A 23681-nucleotide genomic window follows, 5' to 3' on the forward strand; every position below is an offset into this window, starting at 1 on the left:
ATAATAAATTTGTGACTTTGGTGTGACTGTTGATTTTAATCACTGTTTCTGTATCATATCAAGGAGTGATTCCTTGGATGGTTTTGTCTTGCACCTGTCTTTCTGCACATAACACGTATGGTTCTGTTTTTGGACACTTTATTTTGAGGAGGTAAGGCGACCGATGATGAGAAAGGGGCAAGAAATTGGTAAACATCTGCCAAAAGGCCCCGAGGTCGTTCTCCCGTGAGGTGCCTTCCTCCTCCTCACCACACATTTTTTATGTCTGTTTTGTTTTAAGTGTGGGATTGCGTACTGTCTCAGTTGAGCAGTCACTGGTGGTCGTGTCGAGTTGAAAAGCAGTTCTGGATTCTCCCCCCCTTGTTTGTATGTTCAAGGGAACAATGATTTGTTTTGCATGGTTTGGCATTCAAAGACAAACGCTTAACTCAAAGTTCTAGTAGGCGGGTGCTTAGGAATCAAATTGTATAACTTCCAGCACAGTGATATCCCTCATTAGATGAACACTAATCCGAGTCCATGGTACAGGGATTTTTTGGTATTGATGCTTAGTGAGTGTGGGGCTATCCCTATAGTACCCTTATTTCCCTCTTGGCTCCCTATTGTATTGCAGGTGGTCAGCCAGAACAGGAGCTCACCAGACCAGCCATAACCCGCACCCAGCCTAGCTGGACCGCTTCCACTGGGGTCTGGACACATGTTCCACAGCAGTAACTATTACTGCTATCCTCGGGGCCTTACCTCACTACTTCAATTCCAGCACAGCTCCCCTAGACTTATCCTCTGTACTCTGCTCGTATGGCCCTGCCAAGTCCTACTCTGACCGCTTCGCTCCACTTTTCTCTGTTGGCCTTTCACTCGGCTGTGCTGACGCAGCTCCAGCAACTTGCAGCACGGCTCAATGGAGCAGAACCGTGCGGCTGCCTATACTTCCAGTACCGGGTCGCTGTCAAACGCATCCAGAGTCCTGTAAGCCTTGAGGAGTCTGTGCCTGAATGACAGGCTGCCTGCATAAGAAAGTAGGGAAACAGCCCAAGCTTACGAAGGTGCGAATTCAGTTGCCCACAAAGGCTAGTCTGAACCTTTAACCAGGCATCTTCAGCGAGGGCCCTGATCTGAAACCACAAATATTAATTGATTGCCATATGAACCAGCTTCAGTCCTAGCACCAATTTGTCCACCATGTGGAAACTTTCTCTATCATCCACAAACAAAAGTGCAAGTATGAACCTTTTTATAAAGAGGTGTCCATGCCTTCATACTTTAGGATGTTACATTGCACTCCCATGTAGGGCCGAACTGGCCATAGCAGGCATCAGGAATTTACACAGGGGGCTGGAAAGGTGGGGGTCGGTTTTGGAGTGGTGGGGGCCTACTTTGTTATGGGGGGCCAGTTTTGCAGTAGTGCTGCAATATCACCCCCCAGTGACCAAAGCAGCAGTGGTAGGGGCTGGTTTAGTTAAGCATAGGTGCTTCCCACTAGTACCCTTGCCACCCCCTGATCCCGCATGACCCCCCCCCCACTCCCCGGAGACTGTCTGATAGAATTGCCAGGGCTGCTTTGCGTTCTCAGTACGGACCTGCTCCCATGCTATTAAGCCCATTTGTACCACACAAAATAAGTCATTTTCCGGTATTCAACTTTCTAGATCTTTTAATAATATTTATGCAAATATTTAACCCTTGCTGTCCAGCAAGATAATTAGATGATCATTTTGGAGGGTTATCATGTTCACCCTTTTATTATGGATATTTTTTTAAATGCTGCCCTTTCATGACTCCGGGAAAAGAGTCTACAGCTATAATCGATTGGAAAAGTGAAAACAATAGGAGTTCCCCAAGTTTAGGGTCTACCTTAAGAATCTTAATAGCTGATCTAGTTGGCCCCAGAGCCTGGTAAGATTAAGTGCGAGCAATTAAACTATTTTATTAGGTGTCATTGTTTGCTCCTTTGTGGCTGTCTACCAGAATTGTATAAATCAATTATTTGTGCAAATAAATGTAAGGTACTTAAACGACAAATGTAAGAAATCTGTGTTTGAAGGTCCTAGGTCAGAGAGGTTGTATTTTGTCCCAGCTGTATCAACTGGGATCTTTCACTGCCAGTGTTCTGGAGCACCAGTAATGCAGGCATCTAAAATGGGAACTAAATGTCTTTTTTTTGCACTTGACTTTCAGGGTAGTGGGGCAAAGCATTCCAAGTCTTACCCTGCTGTCTAGCCATTACTTTTTTTTGTAAAAAGTAGAATACTGCACAACATGCACTACTAAAGGCTACACACAATTTAAAAAACGAAATCTACCCAATAGCAGGTTGAAATGCCTATGGTGACACCCTCGAAAGGGTATCAACCAATCGAGAATACACACTTATTAGAGGTCCCACAGGTCGGGTAATCCTTAAGTGTACTGAAGACCCATGCACTGACGATACCTTTAGCAGTTTGCACACAGTACCCTCTGTGAACATACCCTCACAGAAGAGAGGCGTTGATCAAATTTCAGGTCTTGATTTTGCAAAGGTATCACCACAATCTTTAAATGTAAATTATAGAGACAGACAAAATACACATCAAACTTTCAAGGTACTATTAATTTATTTATGTATAATTTTTTATAAATCGCTCTGTCACCAAATGGTATCCTGGTGCTAGCCATAATGGTTAAAGGTGGTACATGAGAAAAAGAAGGAAGGACCAAAAGAAAAGACAGATCAGAGCTCCAAGGACAGGGACGACACAGTACCAGTTACTTTGGAAAAAACAAGGTCTTGAGCGCCTTTCTAACATTTAACAAGGTAGTCATAGCTCTTAGGCAAGGAGAAAGAGAATTCCAGAGCTTAGTGGCCCTTCCAATAAAAGCCTTGGCTCCTTCCCTGCATTTCCGAAACTTTGGCTCACTAAACAGGTTAGCAGATGTGGATCGAAGATATCTGTTAGGGATATATCTTCTCAATCTCTTTTCAAGGAGGCAGGGCCCGTCTCACAAAAGGCTTTAAAGGCCAGGCAAAGAGATTTAAACTGGATTATTTGCTTATGTGGCAGCCCGTGTAGCTCCTTTAAAGACAAAGATGCAGAGGCGCTCCAAGGCCAGTTCAAAACAAGTTTAGAGGCTGCAATCTGCACCCTTGAGAGATGCAGGAGGTATTCAGGTGTATCCAAAAGAAGAGCATTGCAGTAGTCTAAATAGCTATAAACAACGCTACAGGCAACCAAATCTCTAGAAGAAGCAGCCGCTGCACATGGAGGGAGTTACGGTGGGGCAGAAAGGTGGGGCGGAGCGGGGGAGGGGCAGGGTGGGCGGTGCTAAACACCGGAATGTGGATAATTGGAGTTAAGTAAACAATTTAATAAATAAAACGAATTTCGTAGAGCGGCCTGCATCGCACCGCATTCCGTGTTTAGCACCCCCCACCCTGCCCCTCCCCCCCCCTGCCTTTCTGCCCCACCATAACTCCCTCCACGGGCCACGGCTGAGAAGAAGATGGAAGCAACAGCAGGATCTTCCAAAAGGTTTTCAAGAGCGCAAAGCAAGTTGCAGCCATTTTATTGACATGACTTTCCACACTGTTAGTCATCAAAGGTGACTCCCAGATTCTGAACTTTGTTAACAGGAGCAACAGGCCCCTTAAGTGATCTAGGCCAGAAATTGGGGGGTAAAACCTCTGCGATTGTATAGACAGCGCAGCACGGTACCTCTCTCTTATCCCCGTTAACTTTCAATGTGTTTAGCCTGATCCACTGAATAATGTCAGTCATGCACTCATTGCAGGCCAAAGAAACAATAAGCTGAGTGTCATCAACATAGTTAATCAAAGCCACTTTATGAGACTTAATAAGTCTAATGATCGGGCCATGTAGATGTTAAATAAAATTGGGCTGATGGCAGAGCCTTGTGGTACTCCCTGATTAGTGGCCCTGACCTGGGAACAATAAGGAAGTAGAGCTACTACTTGACTTCTATTCTGAAGGAACAAGCACATTGCAAAGCAGTTCCACACACCAGAAATGACTCCAGCCGAGCAAGAAGGGTGGCATGACACACAGTGTTGAATGCAGCTGAGAGGTCTAATAAGATCATTGCTGCTTCATCAACTCGCATCCTTAGCTCGTCATTGGCAGTAATCAAAGCTTATTCAGTGCCATGGCCAGGCCTAAATCTGAATTGTTCTTTCTTCAAGTAGCTGTTATTTTCTAAATAGTGTACTAAGAGCCTGCTAACATCACGTTCTACAATATTCACCGGAAGTGGAAAAAGAGAAATGGGTCTGTAGTTACTCATGACAGCTGGATCAAGAGATGGCTTTTTCAAGATAAGTGTGACTAGGGCATTTTTCCATGCAAGTGGCAATGTGCCCGAATGCAGAGATTAATTGAAGATTGACCTTAACAGGGGAAAAAAGTGTCTGCATATTCCTTCCAGATTTCAACTGGGAGGACATCCACTGGTGAGCCTGACGAAATAGTCATGGCTATAGAATTAAAGCCTTCCACGGACAAAGGTTTAAAGACATCTAATTTGCCCATTGCTGATTGGACACCACGTTAGGTGGCAGTCCATATAAATTGTTCCTCTGTTCTACTGTTCTTCTATCACCTTTCAATAACAGAAACAATATACGCAGAGATTTGCTAGTAGCAGTGTATACACCAATAAAGATTTTTATTACGAACATTATTTGATGATGGGGTGTTCCAAAACCTGGTAACAAAGATGCATGCACCACAGAGCCTTTAACTACAAAAGTAAACTCAAGCACATTCTTTGCGCCTACCTTATAGAAAGATAGTGGAATTACCCTATTATCACTGCTGAAACATCTATCCAACTGGCAAAAGTGCACAGAAAAAATCTATAATGATTGTCTCTCTTGCGCTAATGATTAGTTTTATTAAAGATTAGTGGTGCAGAACATTCTAAAAGTCAATGCACTGTGGAAATCACTACCACCCATATCATCAGCTCTCATGCAGAAATTTAAATCACCGGAAATCTAAATCATTCATGTGGCGTTTCAACCAGATTTAAGTATATTATTGAATTGGTTCTGATCTATGTAAAGCATCAGGGGGCTTTCCCCTGGAAGATTCGGACATTCTCCTTGGAAGGCTTTTCTGGCTGCCCACTGTGCCAGACAGAGATGGGGATCTGCATGACAGGAGGACCGGACAGGCCATTCTGCCACTCAGTCATTTCCTCAGTTGGATGAAGGTAGAGCGGCTGCTTTCAGAAACGAACGTCTGTCACAAGGCAGCCATGCCTAATGGTCCCTTTCTAGTTACAGACTCTTGCAGTATGGTCCAGTTTGAACATTCTTGCAAAGGCTAATTAATGTTGGTTTCTGCCCCGCCTTTCACAGATGCGGGAACGTGCTATCTCATTGATTGAATATAGTGTTTTATTCACACTGGGTTAAAAATAGACATATAAATAAAGAATTTATGTGGGTCATGATCCAAGAGGGCAGACAAATATTCAATAGAGGCATTCAGTTGAGCGTATGGCTTCACCGTTCTGTATCATTTCAGTCTTTACAGCAAGAACAAATTGATCCCTCTTTACCAGTTCACCAGTAGTCAAGGAACCAATTCTGTGGGCATACGACGATGTAACTTTTTGAATTTCAAAAGTCACAAATTTAGAAAACTTCTTAATGTGAAGTCTCTTGAAGAAACACTATATAGTCAATCAATCAATCAATCAGGGGTTTGTAAAGCGCAGCGAATCCCCCCTGAGGGTCTCAACGCACTGGGGGGTGGGGACCGGGGCTAATGATCTGTCTGGGTGTGAAGGTTCAGTCGAAGAGCCAGGTTTTGAGATCCTTCCTGAACTGGATCAACGTCGTGGAGTGCCTAAGGTGGAGGGGCAGAGTGTTCCAGGTCTTGGCGGCGAGGTAGGAGAAGTATCTTCCTCCAGTTCTGGTCTTGTGGATCCGCAGGACGGAGGCCATGGCAAGTTGGGTGGAGCACAGCTGTCTGGTGGATGTGTGGAAAGCGAGGCGTTGATTCAGATATTCTGGTCCTACTTCATGGAGAGCCTTGTAGGTATGTGTGAGGAGATTGAAGGTGATTCTCCTGTTTGCAGGGAGCCAGTAGAGTTGTCAAAGGTGTTGTGTCATGTGGCGGGGGATGTCAAGGACCAGTCTGGCTGTGGCGTTTTGGACAATCTGTAGTTTTCCAAGCTGTTTCTGGGTGATGACGGTGTAGAGTGCGTTGCCGCAGTCAAATCAACTACTGATGAGTGCATGGGTGACTATCTTTCTGGATTCTGTGGGGAGCCATCTGAATGTCTTTCAAAGCAGGCGGAGCGTGTGGAAAAAGGATGAGGATATTGCGTTGATTTGGCTGTCTTTGAGAGCAAAGAGTCCACTATGATGCCAAGGTTGCGTGCAAGGCCCGCAGAGATAAGAGGGTTCCTAGTGCCACAGGCCACCAGGGGTCATCCCCGGCTGAGGGGGTGGGTCCCAGGATAAGTACTTCAGTCTTGTCTGAGTTGAGTTTGAAGCAGGTGTCTTGCATCCTGGTAGCAACCGCCTTCATTCCATTGCAAAAGTTGATTCTCTCTGCTGTGAGTTCATTGGTGAGGGAGATGATCAGCTGGGTGTCATCAGCGTAGGAGACTATGTTGAGTTTGTGGCTTCTGATGATGAATGAGAGGGGAGCCATGTAAATGTTGATGAGGGTGGGGCTCAGGGAGGAGCCCTGGGGCACTGCACAGCTGACCTCAGTAGGTTCTGAGAGGAACGGGGGTAGTCTGACTCACTGCGTTTGGACTGTCAGGTAGGAGTGGATCCAGTCCAGTGCCTTGTCTCGGATGCTGGCATCATGGAGTCTTGTGATTAGGATGCAATGGGAGAGGGTGTCAAAAGCATTGTATGTACTCAAGAACAACTATATGACATACAGATTAGCAGTGAACCTTAAAACCCCAGCTTTGTTCCATGAGATTTAAATACAGAGGAAATTGATGGGGTTTTCCGGATTTTAAAGGCCCGCTGCAGACTGCATTCTCCATCATCCACCAAGAGAAATATGGTTATTTAGGACCGTATAGGATGACCCTCATTATTTGCTAACAACAGAGGTGTTCACCCAGCCATAAACAGCAGTTCCATCTTGTTCAACATATCTCAGTGGAGGGCCAGCGGTGTTAATCGTATAATGAACTTTCACATTTGCTTTGTTTGAAAAGCAATATTCAGATTTTCTAGCCAACTGTACCCTTAATAGTACTTTCCTTCCTATACATAAAGCTTCCATTTGGTTGTACTGTCATTTCCATGTCTGGGTCTAGTTTCTCGACTACAATGAAATTCTTTCTTTGTTGCTTTTCAGAAATTACATGCTCACTAAATGATGGTTCCAGTAGACGCCCAAGGAGCTTTAAAAATGGTGATGTTGCAAAACTTAAATGTCAAGAAAGATTAAAATTGGATGGAGCTGAGAAAGTCCAGTGCTATTACTTTGGATGGTATCCAAAGCTTCCTTCTTGCACTGGTAAATATTTGAACACACTAATAAACTATTAAACATTGTAAATGAAAATGTGTCACGGCTGCCTGGAACTCTGACTCACAGCCCTGCTAACCACATTGAGGAGACATTTCGGGAGTCCCCCTCCCAAAGGCATGTTTGCCACTGTGTGCATGTCGGTAAAGTAATGCGGGTGCAGAGGCAATGTGATTCACTCATTTGCATGGGGCAACGCCCCCATGCGAATAAGGGAACTCTCTCTCATGATAGCACTGACGCTGCATGTGCGCCAGCGCTAACAGTATTACAGAAGGGGACGCACAAGTGCCTGCAGCCACGTCTGTAGTACTTTTGAGCCCCATGGGTGCACAAAGAAGGTACACACACCTGTTGCACTCCCAGGGCAAAATGTATAATATGGCACCTGGTGTTTAAAAGCGCACAATAAAGATTAAGCTCCTAACTGGTTGACCCATTTGTCATTTTACAGATACTCTCTGAACACAGCTTTAACTGAAATGCATTTGGGAGCTTGGTTGCACATTAAAAAGAGATATTTATGCCAAATGTTTTCAAGGTCTGGATCTGGAAGCAGTAGGTGAGAGCATATTGTAAATAGCATAGGTAGTCTGCGCTTACCTCTGATTTCACCTCAACAGTCTTTGGGCCTGGTCTAGGTGTGGACAGGAGCAAAGTGGCTTGCCTTTTACATGCCATTAACGCACCAGCTGCATGCATCTGTGCCTATGTCACTTACTAGACCGCAACGGAGATGGATACAAAGCACGTGTGAGGAACATCTCCCAAGATGTAAAGTACCTGGATCCAAAGTACCTATTAACCTCCAGCCAAGGCTCAGGAAAGGGAAAGTTCTGACTAACCTTGTAGATTAAAGGGATGTATGACGGTACAACGCGTACCATTTCAACGCATGCTTTTACGACGCGTCTTTAACAACGCAAGTCGTAACCACGACTTGCGTTGGGGGGACGCGGATAGTGAATACTATAATTTACTATTCTAACACCAGTCCCCGTGGATAGTAGGGAAGGTGTTGGAATAGTAAATATACTATTCTTTATCCTTTAGCGCCCTCCAGCGCAAGTCGTGGTTACGACTTGCGTTGTAAAGGACGCGTCGTAAAAGCACTGCGGGGTAACATCCGTGTTGAAAAGGATGTTCCCCAGATTAAAGGAATGCCGGATCATTAGCAAGTGTTTACTTGACTTGATCTGCACCAAATCTTTGAAGGATGTAACGTTTGCACCAATTCTATACCTGATGACAGCTCATTCAATATCTTTGTATGAATGAACTTTCTCTTAAGTGATTGCTAAGCTTACTGAATCAATTTAACCATCCGTGAAGCTAGTGGTGAGTAGCTTTTTAGAGAACACAATGAAAAAAGACAGTATGCATAGGTGGAGAGGCAAATTGACGTTTCTGCTAATTGTTTACTGTATGTGGATTGGGGGAACCAGTTAGGGGAGGGGGTGAGGGCTTGCCAGGAAATTGCATATTTAGTGAGGTATAGTTTTGTACGGCGCAGGCCAAGGGTTGTCATTGTTTAAGGTGCACCTGCTTCCAATAAAGCGGCCTTTATCACACCTAATTTTGAGTCTCTGGTCGGTGATGTTTTCCTCCCCCCCTCTCCCCGTTGGTCCCCAATTACTGTTTATCATTTGATTCTGAATACATCGTCCTCCTTAAAATGTAAGTGATACTGTAGATTCGCTGTACAATGAAAGGATAGCAGCACAGTTTGAGGATTCACAGATGCATAAGGACCTAAGTTTCTGAAAATCTTGTTTTTTTTATATAAATTCCTCTACCCACGAGAACCTGGCTCTCTTCTGGTTGTCTGGTTTCACCCACACTAAAAATCCCTGTTAGCCATTTATTCCCCCTCCTACTACCCCATTCTTCTTATGCTCATCACTTTTGGTTGTCTCAGAGGCCAGCCCATGGATGACATTCACAAGTGCTCCATGGTACTCATGTGAGGCACAGACCCTCTGGATCTGGATCACATTGTATGCATCTTGAGCTACCTCTAAAGTCATAGAATTCACATACACAAATATTTATGTTGACTGTATGTATGCTTTTACATTATCATGCAAGTGCTCATTCTTGAGGCATTTGTAAACTTTTTCATAAGGATTAGGGGCCATATTATCAAAAAAGGGTGATACATTATCGCCGCTTTTATCGGCAGGAAACTGCAGCTAAAGCGGCGATAATGGGCTTGATAATATGGCCTTGTGAATTCCCATAGAAGAAGGTTAACACCAGAACCTGGGCTTCTACGGGTATTCACAAGGCCTTATTATCAAGCCCATTATCGCCCCTTTAGCGGCAGTTTCCTGCCGATAAAAGTGGTGATAATGTATCGCCCTTTCTTGATAATATGGCCCTTCGTCTCCCAGTAACCAAAAAGATGTTAGATACAGCAACAGCAGGCATTTGAATAATAAAAACGAGAGTGGCGGCTGACATGTGAGCTGGTTCTCACCTATTATTGTGCTAAAGGGAAGGATGAGAAGGAAGGTTGGAGTGACTCTACAGACTCTAAGGGGCCGATTATGATTGCAGTTTTTCCGTATCCTCCGGGCTGGCGGAAGCCACAGCCGGCCCGGAGGATGCGGAAAAACCGCTGCGGAGCCTCCAAAGACCCACCACCATATTAGGATGGCTGGTGGGTCTTGAATTCCATCCGCCGCTTTTCCGCCGCGGTCGCATTACGACCGCGGCGGAAAAGCCCTAATATGGTGGCGGTGTCTAACAGACACCGCCAGCCCTATTAGGATGGTGGGAAAGACATGCTTTTCCGCTGCGGCTTTTCCGCCTTGGAAAAGCATACGGACTTTCACTTCGAGGGCCCGTTTTGGGCTCCCTGTGTGAAGGGGGGGTTGGGGGGTGCACATGGGGGGTACCTATGGTACCCCCCTGCATTTACGTGCACAAAGCAGCAGGCACTGCGCGGTGCCTGCCGCTTTGTGCATGCAAATGCAATGCATGCATTTTTAGCCTTGCGGCGGGTGCAGCTTGAAGCTGCACCCGCTGCAATGTTAAAGATAGAGGATGTGACCGTCACCCTGGCGGTCACATCCTAGTCTGCTCGGAGGGAACGCCGCAGCCCCTGCGGATGTTCCCTTCTCCTCAGGGGTCGCGGACGGACTCAAGCCCGGCCGCGATCATAATCGGCCCCTAAGCTTGTACATGGTAAATAAGGGAGGCACGTTAAGGGCACCCTAATAAAGTACAGAGTTATATTGCCATGTTAGAGTTTGAGTACACTGTAAGGCTAAGGCGAAATGTGCAGCAAACAGTTAATTAAAACAATGTCCCTCAGTAGCAAGAGAGAGAACACACAGAAAAGACTAAGAACAACCATGCATATTGGAGTGCAAGTACATCAGATGTTCATGTGGAGGAGTGAGGAATAGAATCCGCCCTTAAATTGCATTTCTTTTCTCATAGTGAGATTACCTTTATTACAGAATGACTTGTCGTTGGCATATAGGCGGCTGTTTGTCTAATTTCTGAAATGTTTAATTTTTCAGATACATATGAAGAGTATGTTTACCCTGAGTATCTTGTAGTCGATGATTCAGAGCCAGCTGTTGGTAAGTTACAACAACATTGATATTTTTATTTTTGTAAAATGGAGCCACCGTTAATTACAGTCAAAGAAGTCAGGGCCTGATGCAGAGTTTGGCAGAGCGGGAGGAAGACCGTAAACCAGAGAATTACAGGCACTGTGGTTGTCGTGCCACCTTAAGTGAGGCATCCGGAGTCCGGAAGCGTTTTTCTTCAGGCTCAGGAGTTTGGCAGAGGGTGAGCTGATTGTATTCTTTTCTATGTACTTGTCTAGAGAGAGCCATTCTGCACTGGTAATGGGGTGGGGCGGGGGGGGGGGGGATCGCATTTTAGACTGTAGTGTATGGTGTACCCTTTGAGGTATGAGACCCATGCCCACCAGGTGTGATGAGAGAGAAGATGAAATGATTTCCATTAGGAGAGGATAACTTTCACTGCAATGGTTACAAGAAGGTCTAGCAGAGCCATATCATTGGCGTTGAGTCATAGCAGTCACTGAAGCTCAGGGACCAAGAGCTACCATAGGAAAGCTTAGTGGCATGGGTATATCAAATACATCTGATCATCTGTTAGCTTAATCTGTATCTGACGCCAATATGGTTCCAAGAGTCCGCACTCAAGGAACGTGTGTCAGTGTGAACCAGTCTCTTGGTTGCAGTTCCAACATTTGTCATTCTCGCGCAGGTTTGGCTTTTGTGGCCCGATGGGGTCCAGAATAGCAGGTTCATTATAAAGAATTTGGATTGTATGAGAGAGGGGACAATTTTGTTACATAACACGAGTTTTGCCATTAATAGTCAGTCATGTGGTTACATATTTCAGCATTGAAATGCGTAGCCCATTTTGGATGCAGTACCGATGATTGTGTTGAGTATGTATCAGATAAACATGTGTAAATCTTGTAGGCACTATGCCCTGAGAGTTGCCATAGGGATGAATGTTTGGTAAAGGTAAGCTTTGACAGTTTTACTTTCATCTTTAAGAAACTGTAAAAATCTGGGTTGGAGAGGGCATATATGCCGGCTAAAGCCTAAAAAGGGAGTGGACCGTTGTTATTGTCATATAGATCCTTGATTAGCTTAATGCCTTTTAAGTCCCGCACGTTTGCAACCTAAGCATCAACGTCTGTTTTAGGGCTGTGCCATAGTGACACCCATCTGGAGTTATGGATAGGCTAAGGCAGACTTCTGTCCAGCAGTTTAAGAGCTTTTATTATTGTATTAATTCTTTAAGAAACATGTTCAAACTCCTGCCTAGTAGATACGCTTGTGTTGTTTTAAATTATCATCTGCTTTGAAGAACTAAAATGTAGATACCAGAAAGTCAAATAAAAGTTCTCAATACTTTCATTCCATTTTTGAGGTCCTAGGACACGAGATAATGCCAAAGTTTAAAAATGTGTTAAAGAGAATGTATGTTACCCATTGGTAACCCGCTTTTAGTTAAAAGATTTTACTGAATTTAACGTTCATTTAGACCCTGATTACGAGCAGGGTGGAGTGGTATCTCTGAGTGAGATACTGTTCTGCTTATTACAACTGGTTTTGTATCATCATCAATCCCTGACATCAACTCAACAGAATACAAAATATGGAGAATTACTAGGGTGCAATTCCAGTGCCTAGACTTGGAAAAATTAAAGTATGTTAAGTGTTTGTAAGTCTTTTTTCTGTCCTTCGCTTTGAAAAGAATACGTGCAGGTGCTGGTGGCATGTTTCGTTAGCAACACAACAACATTTCAATCTCTTTTTAGTTTAAGAAAATAAGTTTATAGAGAAAACCATTCATACAGTGTAGTACAATATCAGAGGGGAAGAAAACAAAAAGAGGAAACAGAAAAATAGAAAGTGTTGTATAAACATATCGAGGTCAGAATAAAAAGGTATAAAAAAGAAAAAAACATCAGTCTATCTATATAACAGTACATTGCAAATAAGAACCATGTGGCAACGTAGCACAATCAAAATATAACCGTATATTATAATATAATGATAGCTAAGATATGGAACATCATCGAGGTCGAGCAACCTCTTGTTGAGCAGGAGATAGAAAAAAAGAGCGTTTGGCAATACAATCAATAAACGTAACAGGTGACCATAAAATTGAGCGCTTCATGGCTAGATGAATGGGATGAACAAAGGCTGTGTCCAGTCTGTGATGATAACATACTGCATACCACCAAGCTTGAGAGGATTCTTCCAGGAGAGTCCTTGTAGCCCGTTGTAATATTGTGAGCAGTCTAGTAGTTGGGTGTGGGTGGAGTTATGGGGCTGGAGGAAGAGGAGGAGTCAGGGCAGGAAAGGGGCAGTTAGAGCCGGGACCAGGTCACAGTAGGATGCAGAATAAAGGCTCCCCTAAAATATAAGTAGTGTCTGTCTTTATTACGAGCAGGACACTACAGCTGGCGACGAGGATGGGATGGTGCAGCTAGTCACCTCCCAAGCCCACAGAGACTCGTGACCCGTCCTGCGCCGCACATGCTGGAAGTCGCCGTCGCGACACGTGTGCTGAGAAAAAAAGCGTCGCCGAGATTATAAAGGCCAGCCGTGAATGACCCTGCTCCGCGATCGGCTAGTCGTGTGGAGCCTCCGGGAGTGTGTGGAGCCCTGCTGGGTAAGGCGCTGAAATCGCCTGGAGAAGAGCGCTGCTGAGCGCTAAAACAAATGCACATTTAAAAAGCACGGTCGAGCGATGGAATCGGGAGCCCCGTGTGCAGAGGTTGGAGCGTCCCGTCTGAAGTGCCCACTGGGAGCCCACCCCGGAGGCAGAAGTGAAGGAAAGCTGCCCTGCCTGAAGCATTGACTCCAGGTGGATCCTGGCTGCAACCGGCAAGCGGTGAGTGGAAGCGCTGAGAAATACAGTGACTCCGATGAAGAAACGAAGAAAAACGGCTGAAATCCCGTCGAAAACGAGATTCCCGCGCGGCCGTTTTGGAGTCAGGCAGCAGTGCCCAATCCCCTGTGAGGGATCATCGACGGCCATTTTGAGGTCAAGCAGAAGACCTGAAATTGCAAATAAGCATTGCCGTGTGCCACAGGGCCAAAAACAAGCACTGATAAGTGCAAAACAAGCAGTGGTAAATGTGCAAATCAATCATTGGTAAATGCAAAAACAAACAGTGGTAAATGCAAAACAAACAAGCACTGGTAAATACAAAAAACAAGCATTGGCAAAAACAAGAAGTGAGCAAACAAGCACTGGTAAATGCAAACAAGCATTTGCGAAGACAAGAAGCATTCAAACAAACATTGGCAAATGCAGAACAAGCATTGGTGAATGCCAAACAAGCAGTGGCGAAGACAAGAAGCAACTAAACAAGCATTGGTAAATGCAAAACAAGCATTGGCGAAGATAAGCAATCAAACAAAAATTGGTAAATGCAGAACAAGCATTGATAAATGCAAGACAAGCAGTGGCAACAGCAAGCGAACCAGCATTGGCGAAGACCAAACAAGCATTGGCGAAGACCAAACAAGTATTGGCGAAGACCAAACAAACAGTAGCGAAGGCCGAACAAGCATTGGCGAAGACAAGAGAAGCAAACAAGCATTGGTAAATGCAAAACAAGCATAAACTAATGCAAGCAGAGTAATAAAGCGAGTATAAGCAAATGCAAGAGACAACTAAAGACAACGGTGAGCACAAACAGAAAAAGGCAGTCCTGCAGAAGACCCCGAAGAGGGCAGAACTGCAGAAGACCCATAAAGAAGGCAGAATTGCTGAAGACCCCGAAGAGGGCATAACTGCAGAAGACAGTACCAGAAACAAGCGAAGATCGCACTGAATGTAAACAAGCACGAGTATAAGCAACATGAAGTGAAAGGAGCAAAGGGCCAACAAACACTGGAAAGTGCAAGGGATGCACTGAGAACAAGCACAAGCCCGCACAAACCTCAAATGTGACAAACACGAGCAAATGCAAATCCAGGACGCCGCAAGCACGAGCCAATACAAACCCGAACATACCAAGCACGGACGACTACCAGTCCCGAATGTAACGAGCACGAGCAAAGGTAAACTTCAGCATCACGTGAAGACAAATAATTAAAAAGTAGAAGAAGCTAAGAAAATAAATGATCCAGAAGTAGGAGAAAACAAATATCAAAGAAGCCTTCTCTCATCAACTAAGTAACTGGATAACCTGTACTAGTCTGAAACAAAACGCAAGAACAAGATGTCAACGTTGGCACATATCATTGCGGAAGTGCCACCGACCACCTGCAGTTAGCACGCAACACCAAAGAAAGCGGGAATTCGATGAGCCACGAGTCACCCGGGAGCAGCGAATCTTACCACAATCAGAGGAAACAACCAAACAAAGGCTCTTGCCCGAGGATGGTTGGCAAAAGAAGACAGGAAGCAAAGTGAACAGTCCTGTGATAGTGTAATACTAGCACATTCCACCATCATGTTGGCAAGAAAAGAAACACACAAGTACAATCCCTGCGTTGAAGTACCACCCCCAGTGACACAGACTGACATTCATAGTTTGGGTCCCAAATGGAACCGGTGGCTGGAATCACTAGACGATTTCCTTGACGCAATCGGTGAACGAAGAGATGGAAAATGTATGACATTACTCCTCCAGCTGGTGGGTCATGAGGGCCAACGCTTAATCAGAACATTCTCTGACAAGGACAAAGAGTTCTATGAAAGACTCCAAGAGAAGCTGCGCGCCTATTTCTACGCACAGGCAGACGTGGATCATGATCGCATTGCCTTCAACACAGCACGGCAGGAACCAGGAGAACCATTGCCAAACTTCATCACCCGGTTGCAAAGTCTGGTACAATGCTGCCATTTCAACACATTTACAAATGAGGAAGCAGTTTGGCTCCGGATAATCGAAGGCTGTTCAAGTTCTAACACGAAGCGCAAGATCCTTCGAGGGCATTGGTCGCTAAAGGAAATCATCAAGAAGGCCGAAGTTGGAGTGCGGGTCAAAGCAAGAGAATCATCAAAAGAATCACACCTGAGTGCAAGACACAAAAATACCAGGAAAGGGACAAGACAGCGGGAGAGACAAAATGACATGGAATACTTCGAGTCAACAATACAAAAGACAACCTCAAGGAGTCATTCACCCTCAAAGAGTTGTTCAAACTATGGCACAAAGTATACTGAAGAGGATGAAATGTCAAGTAGAACACATCACACCCATAGCACAGATGTCAGGGCACAAAGCAAGCAGAAAGAAGAAGCCAACCGCATAAGATGGACTGATTCACTCAGACACCAAAAAGGGGAAGACAAATGCATCCATGACATCCGAGATAACGAGGAAACTGAGAGGAGGTCATTACCATCATGTGAGAGAGGCAAATATGAAGCCCCCTGGGATCAAACACAATACATAAACATGTGGTTATCAAACAACCTCTCCAGTGAGATGACGCCGAAGCCACTTCGAGAAAGGTATCCGGAGAAAGATCACAAAGAAACCTCCGACTCTAGGAGCAGCCCGTCACGGTCTACCTATTTCAGAAACTTCCCATTCAGGACACACTCAATTGAACGTTCTCAAAGGAAAGCAACAAAAGACTCTTCCGACTCAGACAGCACGTCTACTCGATCCCTCGAGTCGACCAAGTCATGGTCCCGACAACGGCCATGGCGTCAACCACCCGAACACACCATAGAACCAAGGGACATTCTTCCCATCAAGAGCGACATGTCTCACACCAATGTCTCTGAATACTCAATCACTTCACAAGATAACCTGTCATGTCAGTCACAGGTAGATCAAGACAAACAACACAACAGCACAACAAAAGGTCCTCAACAAACTACAGACTGTACAGAATGCAGCAGCCAGGACCCTGCTACCCATTCCCAGATTTGCATCTGTCTCCCCCTACATCCAACAGCTACATTGGCTGCCGGTGAGGAGCCGAATCAAATTTAAAGCCTTGTGCATAGCTTATAAAGCGATCCACAACCATGGCCCCCTATTCCTAAAACAAGCCTCTCACCCTCCCGAACAGCGAAGAACACTGCGTTCATCCTCAGCCCGTCTGCTAACAGTCCCCCGCACAAGAAGGGCTAACTGGGGAGACAAACGCTTCACCGTTGCCACAGCCAGACTGTGGAACACTCTCCCTCTCCACATCAAATGTGCACCAACTCTGCTCAATTTCAGAAAAAAACTGAAAACATGGTTGTTCCAAGCCTAAACCCCCTTCTCCGACAGAGAGTTCTGTGACAACAGCGCCGAGACACCCTCGGGTATTTGCGCGCTCTAAAAATCGCCATAAATAAATAAATAAATAAATAAATAATGCACCGTCACCCCTGATGGGGTCAGCGAGGCTGACTCAAAGGGCCTACAAAAGGAAAACAGATATAGTGGACATTATTCACCAGATGAAAAAGGACCAGCCAGTCAATCTGCAAGGGAAGCCAGATGCGTCAATAGAGACAGGTCATCATCGGATGAGGGAGAAACATACACATACCCAGATTGTCCCAGGGTTCACCAGTCCCAAACGCGAGTGGGAGTGGATGAGACAACCAGAGACCGCAAATAAGTCCCCAAGCCATACCAAGATGATCTTTTCAGATAGTACCTTACCGTCTGGCATCCAGGACTCTGAACAGGAGGACAGTGTTGCCTTCAACCGTACAAAACAAAAAGAAGTAAAAGTACATGCGGGTGCTCGGAAGAGAACCAGAACAACATCCCCTCAGAAAAGAGATCGAGTGTCAATCGAAGAAGAGTCGCAAAGGAAGACAGACTACCGATATCAAGCTGAGCCCTTCACGGTCACCTCAGACACTGAAGGTGAGTGGATCACGCCGAAGCTGATTGAAAACCACCACGAATCTGAGCACACGCAGATCACAGGAGACGTTGTGCAATTGCAAAGATGCACTTTTGTAGTAACGGATGCTCTCGTCAAGGCGACAGAAAGCCACTCAACGGATACGGAGATGCGTCTACATAGTTCAAATGAACGGCCCGTGGACCCGTGTGGCTGATCGAGGAACTATGAATATGTTGGACGCTAAGTAGACTTGACACTCAGATTGAAGCTGCATCTGAAGGTGAAGGCGTGAGTCTTCGACCTCGAAGGAACCTTCAAAGGCCCCAGAGACTCATTGAAGAACTCTAATCAAGTCAGTTTCATTCTTTTGTTAACAAAGGGGGAGATGTAATATTGTGAGCAGTCTAGTAGCTGGGTGTGGGTGGAGTTATGGGGCTGGAGGAAGAGGAGGAGTCAGGGCAGGAAAGGGGGTAGTTAGAGCCGGGACCAGGTCACAGTAGGATGCAGAATAAAGGCTCCCATAAAATATAAGTAGTGTCTGTCTTTATTACGAGCAGGACACTACACCCGTGACGAAAGGTATTGGAACGTATTGACCCCTGACACTTCTAGGATCTTGTGGAAGTAGAACTGTACCCTAATCTCTCAAATTTTTCATCATGCTTTGTTACTCTCACCGACTTGTGATGGCATAAAAGCTCTCTATACAATTCATGTTATTTTTTTTTTTAATTGTCAAACGTGTTATAATCATGTATATGAACTCCATTTCAAGGATATCCAATTATAATATAAAACATTACTTGCTGAAATAATATAATGTACAACTTTGTGATGATCAGTGATTAATTATCTTTGTCGCGCAATTTGAGATTAATAACCTTACTGATAATCACGTGAGGTAATGTTCATGGTTTCCTGTATGGATTGTGGCAGTGGATTCAGGGCTTGGAGAGTACATTTTTATTAGTCGGACCAGGGGCTTAGGTACTATTGGTTCTATAGGTGCAGTGACACCAAGGCCCAGAGCCCTTTAGGGCCTCTTGAGCCCTGTACATTTCAGCCGCAGTCAGAGGGTCATTATTCTTGCTTGCACCAAAGCCCAAGACATCTTTGCTACGCTACTGAGTCGGATTTTGGAAACATTAGTGAGGTACTGATGATGCTCTTGGCGTAAGACAACTAGCAATAATATTTATGATGTGGATTTTAATATGTTAACAATCATATTTCGAATGTTTCTCAATATGCATTCTCTTCCAAAGGAACAGGAATGAACTGTCTAGAACCACCTAAATTGCCAAACACGAATAATCGAAATATGGAATCTGCATATGAACATGGTGAAACTGTTGTGTATAGTTGCACAAACAACGGCATGCTTTATGGCTCAGAAACCATAACATGTGTTAATGGAAGATGGACATCCCCTCCTCAATGTACTGGTCAGTATATAATTATGTTAAATGTTACTTATAGTTTTTCAAATGTATTTTTACTTAAGACAATCAGACATATGTAAGTTTTTTCCTCAACCTCGAAAGACAAAAGTGATGAGACAAATTGAAACTGTTACCCATTTAACGAGACTTAAGCCAAATCTTTGATAATTACTCATTATTAACAGTTCAGAATCGAAAGCCTTTTATTTAGTACTTTCAAGATCAAAAGACATCCACCCAGATTTACCATTATTAGCGCAAGGCAGTGCACCACCAAAGTTTGCTGCTCTGCCTTGCTTCAAAGGGAGAAAGACAAAATGTGCCATATCTACTAAGATATGGTATGTTTTTCTCTCCACCAGCTCTGGTGCACTTTTGGTTACCATGCACCAGCGCACGTCCTTACACCCTAGCGCACACCACTGAAGCAAAGAAGAGCAAAGTAAATACATTCCAATGCCATTCCTGTTCTTCGTTGAATAGTAAATCTCATGGCTAAACTTTTCACTGGGTTTGCATCTTTAAAGAAAGACCTATAATTGTTATCCTGCTGGATTATTTCTGCATGAATTTATTTTTCATTCATCAAAGGCTTTTGGTCCAGAGGTGATCCAAGATCTGAGTATACTACAAGGACTCTTAATTTACCACAGTAGTAGGTCCTCCTTTAGAAATTAACCCATTCCCAGACCATAATACCATAATACTAATGAAAACCACATTACCGCTTGAAAATATACAGTACCTAGCAATGACACTGGAAAAACAGCAACAGTACAGTTATATATGCACTTGGAAGCTAATATCTTGTTCTATTTGTTGTGCAAAGGACAGTCAGGCTTTGGACCTGATAAAGGAAAAGGTGGAATGATGCTTCGTTTTGTTTTACATGGATTTAGATTTGGCCTACAGACAACTTTCAGTCTTGACCCTGCGCCCAAAGGGAACAGTCCAGCCCGAACTGCCAGGCCAGGTCCTCCCTGGACTGGAAACAAGCATCCTAGGACCGGTTTCAGACTTTCAGCCCTCATCAGCCAGGATAGCTTGACTCCAGTGGCATGGAGAGCACGGAACCCACGTCTGGGCATACCCGTCCCACTCGGGGTGATAAATGCAAAAAGAACTTATATGACACTTTAAAACACATGTGTTACAATGCGTGTCATTACAACGCATAATCATTACAACGCAATTACTATTCTAACTGCGCTGGGGGGTTACTTTGGGGAATGCGTTGTAATGGATTAGGCGATGTAATGACATATGTTGTAATGGATTTCATATTGTTAAACATTTGTTGTAATGACACACGTTGTAACACGTGCATTGTAAACAATGTTTCCCAAGAAGAACAATTGATGGACAGAATGCAGAATAATGTCATACTTTCACCCCAGTACAGAGATCTGGGCCTAATCTCAATGTTTTGGCTGATGAAGGGTGATGCCCTGAAACCGGTCCCAGGATGCTTGTTTCCGGTCCAGAGAGGACCTAGTTTGGCAGTTCGGGCTAGACTGTTCACACAAGGAACAGGGTTAAGACTTATTTGCATATGGCTGGGTCCAACCTGGGGTGATGTGGTAAGCAAATTAATGATGGATTTAACCCAGATCCTTGTGACTGGGGGTGAATGTTTGCATTGTCCAGCATTCCGTCCATCAATTGTTTTTTTTACATATGTCGCTCTAAGTGACAAGGGTATGCCCAGACATGGGTCCCACACTCACTACAACACTGGATTCAAGCTAGCCTGGCTGATGAAGGGTGATGCCCTGAAACCAGTCCCAGGATGCTTGTTTCAGGTCCAGGGACGACCTGGCTTGGCAGTTCGGGCTGGACTGTTCCCACAAGGAGCAGGGTCAAGACTGATTTGCATATGGCTGGGTCCAAACTGGGATGGTGTGGTGAGCAAAAGAATGATGGATTTAACCCAGATTCTTGTGACGTGGGGTGAATGTTTGCATTGTCCAGCATTCCATACATCAATTGTTTCTTTTGCATATGGTTTCTGTCTAGGTCATGTTTGTTCCCTAAAATTACAACTTATGTTCAATCATTACCCTTGCATGCCAATAACCATGAAGGCCGTTACAATATTTTGCAACATTGTAAGTTCAACTTAACAGTTTGTTCAGAAATTATACAATGATGAGCCCCCATAGGCATTTCAATATTCCTCTGAACCTCTATGGACACACCACTACCATGTGGTAGGGGTGGGCGGCCAGCTACGCTAGGAGTGTGCGTAGTGCCGCCTACTCCGCATTTTGCGGAGCGGGCGTAGCCAGGCGGCACTACGCACGCTCCGCAGACGGAGCTTAGCTGGCCGCCACCCGCCTCCCTCCCGCCCTCCCTAAATACTTTCAATTAAAGGAGTAAAATAATTAAAACGCACTTACCTTGCCCGCCGCTGCCCGCCGCATCCCCGGGGCTCGCTATCTTCCGTCTTCCGTCTTGTTTACTAATGCGCATGCGTGGGCGGCCGCGCATGCGCATTTTCTCGTGAGAAATGATAGCGAGCCCCGGGGACGCGGCGGGCAGCGGCGGGCAAGGTAAGTGCGTTTTAATTATTTTACTCCTTTAATTGAAAGTATTTAGGGAGGGCGGGAGGGAGGCAGGTGGCGGGGCTGGCGGCCATTTGTGTTTGCGTAGTGGGGCTACGCGGAGTGCGGAGGTGGGCGTAGTTTCTCGCCCACTTTGCGTAGCTCCGCGAATCCCCACTACGCACACTACGCCCAGGGCTACCATGTGGTCCAACCATTTACAAGCACAGACATTTAAGAAACAGCAAATTCTCTTTTTGCATTCACTGAAGAAGCACATAAGTCTAAGTGGTATGTGAAACTGAGGAAGGAAAACTCAAAGCAGCAAATGTGAGGGACTCCAATAGGGTGAACAACAATAAGAGATCAGGAGACATAGATGCCAGACTCCATCTCTCTGGTTCTCATTCTAACCAATGTGAGTGCTCTCATGCCTTTGCCTGACCTGACCCAGAAGTGAAAGTCTCTGGTGTTCTTTATATGTGTACCTCTGCTAGACAGAGTTGAGCTTTGATAGTATCCAACCTCTCTGGGGAGCTCTATAAACCCTGTTCCTCTGCCTTACTCTGCTATGTCAATTCCTCTTTTCCCCGGCTCTTCTTAATGTAACCATGAAAGTGCCCTCCCTCTTCCCCCATGATAAACCCCCTTCCAAAAACCACCTGAAGGTTTGTATGAGAAAGCAAAGTAAAAGGCTTTGACCAAAGTAGGAACATCTACAAAAATGGAAGATGCTCATGAAAACTGTGAAGAGTCATATCCTTTCTAGGCTACAATGTACTGTGCAGCCAAGATGTGTACTCAAGAATCCAAAATTGCCTCAAAAGTATATTCATGTGAGTCATTTACAAGTACTGATGGAGCGGGATTAATAGAAGTTGATCCTCTTGATTCTGCGGTGATGGAGCATCCTTACCGCCAGGAATATTGTCTGCCCACCAAATTGAACTGCAGGCAGACCTAGAGTTAATCACAGAGGAGAATACTCCATCTCCACTATAATTAATCCCCTCCGACGGCCCTGAGGAGTAAGTGCTGTTAGAAGCTTATTCTCCCAACCTTTTTTAGATGAACAGAATTACAGATCAGTTTTCACTGCCAGTCACCACCAAGTAACCCCTGGTGGTAAGGGGCAGTGAAAACTGCTTAATTCTCCCCTTGCAGTGGGAGAGGACCGCCAAGGTGGGAAGAGCATTGCATTTTATAAATGTCAGTAAGAAAAATAGAAAAATGCATTGATAGGAACAGTGGCACTGTGTTGGTGGTTTCAGCCATTGTATTATAGTTGACCACCAGCTTGGCAGCCATTTATAAGTTTGCTGGGCAGAGTAGTCGCCACCTGCAGACCAACAGAGATTATGCCATCTGCCAAATCAAAAGCGGGCCCTCTGTCTCTAACCTGATGTATAAGGGCTCATCATCTGTGCCTTTAAATAAACCTTTTTGTTTTTTACATTAGCTTTGAATAAATGTAAAATACCAGACTTATGAATGCAGTTTTAGTAGCAGGGACTTGACAGAAGAACTGTAGGTAGAGGGCCACAAAGAGATATGGAAAACATGACAACAAGAGAAGTTGAAGAAACTGAAGGCATTATAAAGGAAGTTACTGTATTCTGCCTCAGCTAGTGAGATTCTGTATCAGATGTTCCATGATAAAGCATCCAGGGAATAATTCTAGAGATTGGTGCAATCTTTCAATCTATCTAACTGTGGAGGATGATTTGTGGACTTTAAATTAACAGTCCCAAAGGTTTGTAGTTAGGTATCCCAGAACCTAGCAATACATTTTAGCCCTCTTGTCAGTTACATTAACTCATGGTAACACATGTAATCATACTATGTTGGACACACAAT

General features: G+C 44.7%; 1 protein-coding gene across 1 annotated transcript in view; it reads left to right on the plus strand.

Moving 5' to 3' along the window:
- LOC147747705 (complement factor H-like) overlaps window positions 1–23681 on the plus strand; it is a 1041560-nt gene that overhangs the window by 418732 nt on the left and 599147 nt on the right. Inside the window, exons 11-13 of the mRNA XM_086954949.1 lie at window positions 7335–7496; window positions 11039–11101; window positions 19105–19284. Coding sequence (XP_086811075.1) covers window positions 7335–7496; window positions 11039–11101; window positions 19105–19284 — 405 coding nt within the window. The remainder of the gene's footprint in view (window positions 1–7334; window positions 7497–11038; window positions 11102–19104; window positions 19285–23681) is intronic.

Source organism: Lissotriton vulgaris, chromosome 1_1 (assembly GCF_964263255.1).
Source record: "Lissotriton vulgaris chromosome 1_1, aLisVul1.2, whole genome shotgun sequence".
Taxonomy (NCBI): domain Eukaryota; kingdom Metazoa; phylum Chordata; class Amphibia; order Caudata; family Salamandridae; genus Lissotriton; species Lissotriton vulgaris.